The following is a 12023-nucleotide window of genomic DNA, read 5'->3' as shown; positions in this document are numbered from 1 at the left end:
AAGCTGCATTTTTCAAAGAAGTTGCAGCAATTTCCAGCAGTGTAGACAATTTTGGGCACTAATTTCTACTAAATATGCTCAAAAGAAGTAGAAATAGTTCAAAAAGTTCCAAAACACATCATTAACATCTCTAACACAATGTTTTTTGCCATTTGTTAACGTCATTTGCTGCACTTTAGCATCACAATCACTACCTCCTTATCATTTATGATGTGGCTTTTTTCTATTTTAACTTGTTTAATTTAACATAATGTTCTTTATACTCTCTTACAGTTATTGCTCTACCTTCGGGAACAGTCGCTTTGCATTTCCCTGCACATACTGGATGAGCATGGGACAAAGAGAAAACAAAACTCTTGAATCTTTCCAGCCGGAAAAAATCTATGTCAAATAAAAATTGACTAATACTCAAAGTTTGGTATGAGTATTAATAATTTCAGACTTTCTTGTAAAGACACCTGTAGACTTGGCTCCTGAGCAACACTACATGATGACTAGCAGTCTATAAAAGATGACATTCGATTCTCTTTTTGAGTCCTCGCAGGTTCTCTGTGCCTAAGTGTCAAGTTTAGTGGACAAGACGAAGTTTGTACGGTAGAAACTAGACTTAGAGCATGTATGTCCTCCTACGGTCTGAGAAAAGCTCACAGGAGATAAAAGTATAAGATGTAGCCGGAGGCCTGAAGCAGGTCAAGACGGTAAAATTTTAAAGTGGATGGAGAGCTGCTCCGAGAGTGGCCTAGAAAGAAAACGAGCTTTTTTAGCCGACGCAGTGCATCTTTATCCTTCTAGTAAAAGCCTAACATCGCCTAACGTGACATCCAAACATCTTGAACCTTGTTGACGAGGTTTTGATCAGTTCTTCAAGCAATTCTATAGATGAAAAAGTTACAGAATATGTAAAAACAGCCTGCAAAAATGACCCTGGGTCAAATTAACTGAGATTTATAGTTGTTAAGACTTTGCTGCGACGTGCCATAAATGTTTCATCTGAAAGGTAAGGCCAAGGTTGTTTAATTATACACTTTTACTGGATGGAAACCTCGTCTGCCGCTGTCACTGTGACTCTTCATCTCTCTGAAAGTCCTCCACAAAGACAATACAGTCTATATAGATCATCTTACATCAATAAAACAGAGCCGGAGCTCAGCTGAAGGAGGCGTCCTTGAGAAAGGAAACCGACTCCCTGCCAGTTCCACAGGTGACGCTCTCAGCCTCCACTCCACTCAAAAGGGAAATTGTGACAGGAGCGACTCCGGCTTCAAACGAAGGAGAATCTATACCGAGACGACAAGACAGACGCCGATCTCATCTTCACGCCAAGCACTCAAACTACGCTGGTTTGAAATCTCTGCACGCTGAAAGACAGAGTACGTTTCAAAAGCAAGTGTGCATACAAATAACTCGCTTTTGAGTCTGCTGCAGCGACACAAAAACACAATTACAGCTGCAACTAAGGACTGTTTTGACAGCTAAATAATCTATTAAACATTGGCACAAATAATCGACTATTCATATTATAAATTGCACATTACAGACTTAGTATGTGAATTACTGCTGCAGTACTGCGATTTCTGAGACTCAAATTTAATATATTCTTTTGAGCGACTGTTATTAGTCAACATATACATGCGCCAGTATAAACAGGACTGCAGAGATAGCAGGTAAAAACTTGAAGTGTTGAGTATGACAGCAGATAAACCAAAGTGTCCAGGTTTCCTTTTGCTCTCTTAAATTGATGGTAAACTGTGACAAATATACGTCTTTTTCTTGGTAATTTAATAATAAGTTATTGTAAAGAAGAAAATAAAGAATTGATCGCCAACATGAAGAAGAAATAATCTAAAGATGTCATGAAATCCCTTCATTCTCCAACTGTGACCTACTCTCATCATTGATTAACCTGTTCATTATTTTCCAGATTATTTGATTAGTTCTTCGGTCAGTAAAATGCCTGAAAATGTTGACAAACATCTTGTTCTGTCCACAACACAAATATATCCAGTTTACTCTCAAAGAGTAGGAAAGAAACCGCAAATATTCACATTTAGGAAGCTTGGATTACAGAATTTAGACTCTTTAAAAATGTATTCAAAATGATTATCTGATTAGTTGTTTGGTTTATAAAATGACAGAAAATGGGAAGAACTCTCAAGAAGGGTTTCGCAAAGCCCGAGACGACAACCCAGAGATATTTAGTTTACTGTCAAAAAGGAGGAAAGAAAACAGCAATCAGTGATTTAGATTTTTACTCAAACTATCTACGATACTCAAATGTATCATCAAAACAGCTGGAAAGTCATTAAAGAGTTGGTAACTAATCAATTAATTAGAGAACTAAGACATTTTTTTCTCTACAGAAAGATTTTTTGATTAGTTTTATCTATGTGTCAGAAAATGATGAAAATTGTTGAGGAATGTTTCCCAAAGCCCAAGATAACAAATGTCTTGTTTCAGTTTTACTGTCAGAGGAGGAAAGATGCTGGAATCAAAGAATTTAGGCTTTTTTCTCCTTAAAAATGACTTAACTGACTATCAAAACAGCTGTCAATTAAGTTAATAGCTGACAACTAATTGATTAATCCGAGAAATATGTCTTTTTCCTAAAAATTCACGACTTGAAACTCTATTTTGATTAGTTGTTTGGTCTATAAAGTGTCAGAAAATGATGGAAAATGTTGATCAGTGTTTCCCAAAACCAGAGATAATGTCTTGTTTTGTCCATAACCCAAAGATATTCAGTTTACTGTCTGAGGAGCAAAGAAACACTATTAGTCAAATTTCAAAAGCTGTAATCAGTGAATTCTGAGTGAGTTTTGTTTCACAGAAAAACAGTCAAACTAATCTCCAATACTCAAATCCATCATGAAAACAGTTGGAAATTAATTCAAGAGTTGGCAACTAACCAATTAATTATGGAATTAAGGCTTGAAAAGTAATTTTGGATGAGTTATTTTGTTTACAAAATGTCAGAAAATGGTGACGTTTGTTGATCAGTGTTTCCTAAAGCCCAACAGGACGAATGTGTTGCTTTTTTTGTTGCTGTCCACATGCAAAGATCTAAAGCTTACTGCCAAAGAGGAGGAAAGAACCCAGAAAACCAAAACAAAAATCTGTTATCAGAGGATTTTTGACATTTTTCCCCATAGAAAAATAATCAAACTATCTCAAACACTGAAATCTATCACGAAGACAGTTGGAAATTAATTCAAGAGCTGGTAATTAATCAATGAATTAGGGAATTAAGACTGTTTTTCTTAAAAAAAGATTTTTTTGGATGAGTTGTTTTGTCAATAAGATGTCAGAAAATGGTGAAAACTGTTGCTCAGTGTTTCCTAAAGCCAAAGATCACCAATGTCTTGTTCTGTCCACAACCCAAAGATACTGTCAGAGGTGGAAATTTAAAAAAAAAAGACAGAAATGTATGCAAGCTGCAATCAGTGAATTTGGACTGTTTTTCCACAGAAAATCTCAAATCTATCATAAAGACAGTTGGAAATTAATTCAAGAGTTGGCAAATAAATAATCAATTAATTAGGGAATTAAGGTTTTTTTGGATGAGTTGTTTTATATTTAAAATGACAGAAAATGGTGAAAACTGTTGCTTAGTGTTTCCCAAAGCCCAACATGACAAATGTGTTGCTTTTTTTGTTGCCTTCCCCCCAAAAAATATGAAGTTTACTGCCATAGAGGAGAAAAGAAGCCAGAAACCCAAAACAAAAAGCTGAAATCAGAGGATTTTTCTACCTTAAAGGTGTTGTCAAACCGATTAGCCGACTATCAAAGCTGTTGCTGACTAATGTAAGAGTTGATGACTAACTGATTCATGTGTCAGAAAGGTTTGCAGCAGATTGGAGCAGATTTAACTTTACAAACTGAAGCCGCTTCTTTAAGTCGTCCCACAGAACTGATAAAGCCTCTGGCACAGAAAGCTACAGTCTGAGCTTGAAAACCAAATTTTCCCAAAAATGTTGTTTTGACTTGTGAAAAGAAGCCAAAGAAGCAACATCAAGGATGAAAAAGCAGCAGATCAGTGCGTGTCAGAGTGCAGCGCTGCTCTCTGGAGAACCGACAACCCCGAGTCAATATTACAGCCGGCTCTTCCTCACCTGGTGGCTCCGTGGCAACAGCATCAATCATCGCTGTGATGTGGGTGCTGCAGCTTCCCGCTCTGCCCTTCATCTCCTCCTGCCTTTCTCCGGCTGCCTTCCATCTTTTTCCAGATGTCAACAAGTTTGATCAGGCTGACATGGGAAAAGTGCTGTTTGGCTGCTGCTCGTCAGCGTTCTGACAGATCCTCCAGCTCCGTCTCTTCTGCTTCTCTTCAGCTCCCCAGTCACTTCTGATTCCAGCAGGCTTCATCGGCTCCTCCACCTCCTCCTCCGCCTCCACCCGGCCCTCTAAAACCCTCCTGGGGTGTCGGTGAGGCTCTGCCCTGTCATCGAGGTGACACGACTCAGTCGCGCAGCACAAAGAGATAAGTTTGAGATGTTCAAGGGCAACTGTATGGCTGGTGTTTCAAAAACGCTCACTTCAGATTTAATCCTCTCAGCGACTTCCGAATGAGACGGCGTCCACGATGTGACAGCGCTCATATCGAACTGCGGTGAATTTTTTAAGATATCTGGTGTTTTCCAAATCCTGTCTGCCAGCGTGTTCAAGACACACCAGTCTTTTCCTGCTCTGACACAGATCTGTGCAGAGCGAGAGTGAAGAGGGAGGAAATCGTGTGAATCAATACCGATTAAAGATAGTAAGACTCCATTTTGCTCTCTGCAGCCTGCAGTCAGCAGCAGCAGGCATTATGGACAAGTTCATATCAGAGATAGGCGTTTTCTCAAAGATTATCACAGCTACAAAGTGTAAAATCTGATACTGTTTTGGTGCCAGAAACAAGAAAGACCAAGACCTATGATCAAAAACAAAAAAGAAAATGAGACAAAAACACCACAAGCAAGACAAAAAGAAAGACACAAAACGACAAAACTGCCACAACAAATGAGACAAAATGCATAAGTGGGACACTAAAGAAAAACAAGGCACAAAACAACAAGACAAAATGTGAAAAACAAGATGAAATTACAAAAACAAGGAGCAAAACGACGCATTCACAGTAGAGTTAAATGATGTAAATCGATATCAATTAAAGATAGTAAGATTTCATTTTGCTCTCAGCAGCGTCTGCTCTAAGATTATGCTGAAGTTTACATCAGAGATAAGTGTTTTCTCAAAGATTATGTCAGTTAAAAACTGTAAAATCTGATACTTTTTTGGCGTCAAACACAGGAAAGTACAAGACCCCTGATCAAAAACAAAATGACACAAAATTTGACAACAACTCCACAAGCAAAACACAAAAGAAAAATAAGACACAAAAATGAGTCGCAAAACAAAACTAAATAAAACAGAAAATTGACGCATAGCATGACAAAAATGGGGCAGAAAGGAGACAAAACTGCAAAAATGAGACAGAACAGAGAAGATACAAAACTTTCACAAAGACATGAAACAACATAAATGACACAAAAAATAAACAAAACAAGAAACAAAAGAGCAAAAAAGTGTCAAAATTTGGACAAATTGTTACAAGCGAGACACAAAAGGTAAATAACACACAAAACAAAAAAAAAGGTGCAATGAAACATAAAAACAAGACAAAGCTTTCACAAAGGGACATGAAACAACATAAATGAAACCCAAAATGACAAAAACAACACACAAAATGACAAAGAAAAAATGCCACAAGCGAGATGAGGCGCAAACAACAAAAATGAGACACAAAATGACTAACACAAAAGTGAGATGCAAAACGGCATAAAGACAAAACTATAAAAGACGCATCAAAAAAACACAAACGAGACACAAAAACGACCTAAAACTACAAAAACAAGACGCAAAACGACAAACTCACTGCAGAGTAACAGCAAAGAGGGAGGAGATCGTGTAAATCAATACAGATTAAAGACAGTGAGACTCCATTTTGCTCTGCAGCCTGCAGTCAGCAGTTTCATTCATTATGGTGAAGTTCAAACACACACACTGATGAATGTTTGTTTTCTGAAAGATCTTCAGGATCATCCCAGAAAAACACAGAAGATCATTAATCCAGGTGTTAACTAACCTAACGACCTGAATAAACAAAAATCAATCCATCACATTTTAAAAATGACTTTTAAACAGCTTTCCAATGCGGTCACTGCAGCTAAGACAGCTGCTGATAAAAACACACTGCTGTAGGAGGAAGATAAACCAGGACTCTGCTGTGGTTAAGATCAGATATCGTCTATTCTGAAGTGACTAAGCAGACTAGTTGTCTCCATGCTGGTCTAATCTAAATCTGACCTTCTCCTAACTACAATATAAACCCAAAGATCAGAGAATCCTCAGAACTGATGCTTGCATGAACTGCTGCACTATCGGTGTCACTTCTCCTGATATCAGTAAACATTACTCACAACCCAAGTCATCCGAGTCTGTCTGCCTCCTCGTGCTCTCTTGACTTCGCGGACCATCAACAAATGTATTAAACTGGATTAAACTTGAAAAACTGGTTCTTTTTTTGTGAGTGTTTTCTAATATTTTTTATTTATGCCTGTCAGGGATTTTTAAAAACATTTTAATAGATATTTCTGTGTATGTTTGTGTTCACTTTTTCCCTGTAAATAACAACAACAAACATTTCTAAATAGATTGAAAAAGTCAATATCTGTTGTTGATTTTGTACATTGTTCTTGTTGGAAATAAACACAATGAAACCCAACAGTGAACTGATCCAACAAGTGTCATCTTTGCATCCGTTAATATGCCTGCTGCTAGTAGAAGATGAGTCAAACAACCCTGTTATGTAAAATACCACTACTGCATTACCACATTTTCTTTAACTCGGACCAAATAGTATAAAACTGCTGTCATCAGTATCACGGTTATCCTTTAATCATCACTGCAACGCTCTGAAATGAGCTAAATGTGCAACATACCTGCCAAAACCAGGTTCATGTCAGTTTGCCTCTTAGTTTACAACAAATCTGGGAAATGGAGGGTAAATATCTCCACTATTACAAGGTTTCAGAAGGTGACAACTTATTCCTGATCAGTTAAGTGACTAGCTAACAAATTAAACTGTACTAATTTCTATGAAGTTACAGATGTTCTGCCTCACTGTTCAACACCATAAACTGCTGCTCTACACTGATCAGCCACAACATTAAAACCAACCAAAGGTGAAGCGAATAAAAATAAGTGAAAAACTGTTGAGCAAGTCTGAGGCCAACTTTTGAAATGTCGCAAAAAAGAAAAAAGGTGAATTCAAATTTAAAACTCAAAAAGTAGGCTGACCATTGTTCAGACGGTAGAGCAGGTCGTCCAATAACTGTAAAAATGGTGGTTTTATACTTTTTTTATTATGTTCATCTTATCTTAAGTATTCCATCAGAAAAAGGTAATGGCAACTATAAAATTTGAGGAGAACTTCCCTTAGCTTTGAACAAAAACTGATGTAAAGTGGTTTCTGGCTTTTGTTTTTTTAAGCGTCAACACCACCATGTGTTGACGTGTCCTTGGGAAAGACGGTAAACTCAGCAGGAGTGCTTTGCATGACTGAAGCTAAAAATGCAATATATAACTTATCAAACTATTAACCATTTAAATAAAGGTTGCTTCCATTAGTTGCTTTTAGCGCAAATTAGCTAGACTAACCAGCTGTTTGCAAAGTGCCAAAAAACACAAAGAGGAAGAAGAAACTGACCAAACTTTGTCCATTTACGAGAGAAAAACGGTGACAACTGTTTAAAATCGCAAAAGTTGCTATTATTATTTCATTTCAGCTGCGTTGATCAGACAAAGAAAGCAGAAGAATCTCAGTTTAATGTTAGCTACGTCATTGGAAGCTATGTATGGTTAGCAATAACTTCAGGTAGCTTCATAATAACGTCTACAAAAACATCAGAACACCAGGTTTCCCAGCACAACACTGGAGAAAAGGTAATGCGTGTTTTGAGGCGTCAAATTACATAAAATTTGTCCACCGTTTTAGCAAAAATTATTTAACAGTCGCTTGACGCGTGAAACTTTTTTTTTTTTTATTAAGTTCTCAGATGCCAAATATTTAACTCACATGATTAATTAGCCGTTTCTTTTGTTGTTTCTGAACAGCATGAGACATTTGTCACACTGAAAACAATTCCTGAAGATTTTTTCCATTTTTCTCTCGTAGATCGACAAAGTGTGTGTTTTTCTCTTCAGATTTTTTGGGTTGTTTTTCCCAATTGACAACTGGTTTTGTGTATAACCGAGAAACTTGTAATTACCGTTTCATGTCAGGTGGCATTGACCAGGCAAAAAGAAGCAGAATCTCAGTAAAATGTTAGTTGCAGTTATGCTTATGTTTAGCAATAATTTCAGATAACATAAAAATATCATCTACAAAAACAGCAGGACAAGTTTTCCCAGCACAACACTGGAATATAACAAGATAATATATTTAATGCACGTTTTGGCCTGCATAAATGGAATAAAAATTGCAAAATTTTAAGAAAATGTTTTTGCAAAAATGATTTTAATGTGACTAGAGGTGTTAATGTTCTTCATGGGAAAGCGAAACAGGATTTTTTTTATTAAGGTCTGCTTTTTTTTTTAATTTAACTCACATGACTAAACAGAGGTTTCTTTCATTGTTTCTGGACAGCATAAAACATTTGTCAAACTGAAAACAATTCCTTTCTTTTCTCTCATAGATAAAGTGTTTTTTTCTCAAGTTGTTTTTTTCCAGTTCACAGCTGGTTTTGCTTCCACCATTAGTTACGCAGTGTAGATCGCCACCTTCTGACAACATACGCAGCCGAGTTTATTGCTTCAAAGCAGTTCCTAATTTGCATTTCCTTTTTTTTTTTTTGATTTCTGTGACATTTCAAACATTCGCTCGCAATTCGATGGACACTTTGCACAGAAACTCTTGAATGTGTGACTTGAATGCCAACAGATGTTAAGCACCCAGTAACTGGTTCCTCCACCCACTGGAGGACGAAACTGTGGTAAATATGTTTACTGTGCAAATGTGGGCTTTTTGTATCTCTTCACAGCTGGCTTCTGTATTTCTAAACATTAACATGCAGCCGTCTCCCTGCACGGCTGTTTCCATCCCTTCCTCTCTGACCAGCCTCTGTAAATCTATCAATAGCCCCTCTTTCACGCTGCCCCAGATGCCAGGCGCTCGGAGCCAGAGCATCAACAGACTCCATCCGCACAGCCAGTAAACAAGCGCCGCTGCCAGACGCAACCGACACCAGCAGACACACAACAGCCCCGATCCTCCCAAACGCTCCGACCCGTCAACATCTGCACCCGAATGCATCTCTAATCCATTTCCAAAGGACCGCCAGACACTCCGTCCTGTCGATATCTGCACTGAAACGCATCTCTAATCTGTTTCCAAGAGACTGCAGCACTTAAAACTGATTATTCTGAGAGGACACAGGCAGTCACAACTCACAAACATTGCTTCAGCCACATTTTTTGGGTGTTATTCACACACTGCGGCCGCTCTGGAAGGTTTCTACAAAAAGTGAAGTTTTTATCAGCATGCATGCAAAGACAAGATGTGCAGCAGACATTAAAGAAGAAAAAAAAGAAAGAGGTAAACAGCGGCAGTTTCCCGTCAGAGAAAGGCACTCAAGTTAGAAAAAATACCTGCAACTACAGAATGGACGGAGAGAGAGGGGACATGCCTGGGAAGGAGGAATTGCCCATTCTCCGCCTTGATGCACCTGTTTCCTGTCCTCTACTGCACCGTCACTTTCCCTCTGATCTTCTTTCAACCTCTTCTTTCTTCCCCATTCGCTCTTCTGCTGTTGCTTCCCGTCGCTTTCCCGTACAGTTTTATCCCTTTATGGCGTCCATGCCTCGGCCGGCGTTCGATCGGTCGGACTGGGATGCTGCGAGAGCCACACTGGAGTGCAGAGGCGCTCTAACCATGTCTTAGCATGGCCACTGAATAAACTCATCTTTTATGGATGCACAGCCCTCCCCGCTCGGCTCCTCTTAAAGGGCCTGCAACCCCATTTCGCTGCTTTTCCCTTTGATCTCGGCGCCGTCTTTATTCGCTCTGGGTTTGAATCCTGCGCTCACATGCGTCTGTGGGAGTAAGACCGAGGTGTGTGTGAGTAATTCAGCATCGCTACGCCGGGAAACGACACTCCCAACTCCGGTGAGGAAGCAATTGATCGAAGGATGAAAAGGAAGCAAGGAAAAAAAAAAAAAAAAGAGGTGAATGCAGATGCAGAGAAACTAATGGTGGCGATGAATTATGAATACCAGCAAGCGCAGAGTGGCACAGCAAACACTGATAGCATATCAAGAACAGAGCTGAAACACTGCAGCTCATCTCCAAGTGTGTGTGTGTGTGTGTGTGTGTGTGTGTGTGTGTGTGTGTGTGTGTGTGCTACAAAGGCACACTGTCAAAGTAAATTCTGCCCGAGCGACGGCTGTAATTCAATCCAGAGTTGAAGGCCATGAATTAATGAGACAGAGTGTGTGTTCAGGGTCAGCAGGGCCGTAAGTCATGCACACTATGACACTTGATAATAGGATCTCCGGGGAGGCGAGCGAGGAAATGTTTGGCCACAGAACAGAATCTTGGAGAGTCAGGAGGGGGAAACGCCGAGGAGGAAATCCTGACCTCAACGAAATGTCTGAGTGCAGCTCTGCATACTGAGACTCTGAACAGGACGCCGTGTTCAGGACCGGACAGAGCAAAAATATTAGCATGTAGAGCTACAACGACTATTAGATTCACTGATTTTCGTATGTTCTAGACGCACATAAAGTGGTGATTTTACCAAAACAAAACACTGAACGACATCTGTCCACAGGTGTTAATAATTCTGAAAAAAATGTGACTACATGGTATATTTCATGTTTTGGTTTTGGGTTGACAAACCAAGAAATCTAAAATCATCACAAAAGCAAGAATTATTTCAATAATTTCTTGCATTTTCCAGTTTAAATAATTGATAGTTCAACTGATACCCAATACAATCTTTAGCTGCAGTTTCTACCGTCTGAGTTGAAAATGAATACATTAATACATTTTTAAGCTATTCTGATGAGTAACTTTTTCGGAAATAGCAATTAAAATCCTGATTCCAGCTTCTTAAATGAGAATATTTTCTAGTTTCTTTCCTCCTCAGAACGGAACATTTTGATTTGTAGACAAAATATGGTATTTGTGAAAAATGAAGCCCAGGAAAAGCAGAAAGTAGCCAAGAGTGGGGAATGTTAACCCACAGTGAGGAAATATGAGCCCACAGTAAGGGCATAGGAGGACACAGAGAGGACAAAGGAGGCCACAGTGAGGAGAAATTATCCCAGCAAGGGGAAAAATGAGCTCACGGAGAGGAAAAATTGGCCCACAGTGAACAAAACTGAGCCCACAGAGGAAAAAAAAGCCCATGGTGATCATAAAGCAGCCCATAGAAAAGAAAAAATAGCCCACAGTAAGCAAAAAGTAGCCAACAGTGAGGAACAATGAGCACACAGTGAGGAAAAATTAGCCAAAGGTGAGGAAATACAGGCCCACAGTGAGGACAAACAAGCCTGTGTGAGGAATAATGAGCCCACAGAGGAAAAATTGGCCCACAGAGAGGGAAAATTGGCCCACAGAGAGGGAAAATTGGCCCACAGAGAGGGAAAATTGGCCCACAGTGAACAAAACTAAGCCCACAGAGGACAAAATAGCCCATGGTGATCAAAAAGTAGCCCCATAGAAAGGAAAAAATAGACAACAGTGAGGAACAATAAGCCCACAGCGAGGAAAACTAAGCCAAAGGTGAGGAAATACAGGCCCACAGTGAGGACAAACAAGCCTGTGTGAGAAATAATGAGCCCACAGTGAGGAAAAATTAGTCCACAGTGAGGAAAAATTAGTCCACAGTGAGGAAAAATTAGTCCACAGTGAGGAAAAAATGAGCCTATGGTGAAGGATAATGAGACCACAGTGAAGAATAATGAGACCACAGTGAGGAAAATTT

At 39.1% G+C, this 12023-nt stretch overlaps 1 protein-coding gene across 6 annotated transcripts in view; it reads right to left on the bottom strand.

Moving 5' to 3' along the window:
- The window catches only part of LOC110960444 (SRC kinase signaling inhibitor 1-like), a 206479-nt gene extending 196333 nt beyond the window's left edge, over positions 1-10146 (bottom strand). For 2 of the 6 annotated variants that reach the window (XM_051939806.1, XM_051939807.1), the window contains exon 1: positions 9723-10139. In XM_051939806.1, the coding sequence (XP_051795766.1) occupies positions 9723-9744 (22 nt within the window). In that variant the 5' untranslated portion in view covers positions 9745-10139. Of the gene's footprint in view, positions 1-9684 lie in introns of all 6 variants that reach the window. The other 4 variants (XM_051939812.1, XM_051939810.1, XM_051939809.1 and 1 more) reach the window with 4 other exon arrangements.
- Between the last annotated feature and the right edge of the window lie 1877 nt (positions 10147-12023).

The sequence above is a fragment of the Acanthochromis polyacanthus genome, chromosome 19 (assembly GCF_021347895.1).
Source record: "Acanthochromis polyacanthus isolate Apoly-LR-REF ecotype Palm Island chromosome 19, KAUST_Apoly_ChrSc, whole genome shotgun sequence".
In the NCBI taxonomy this organism is placed as follows: domain Eukaryota; kingdom Metazoa; phylum Chordata; class Actinopteri; family Pomacentridae; genus Acanthochromis; species Acanthochromis polyacanthus.
This window is presented reverse-complemented; position numbering and strand designations above follow the sequence as displayed.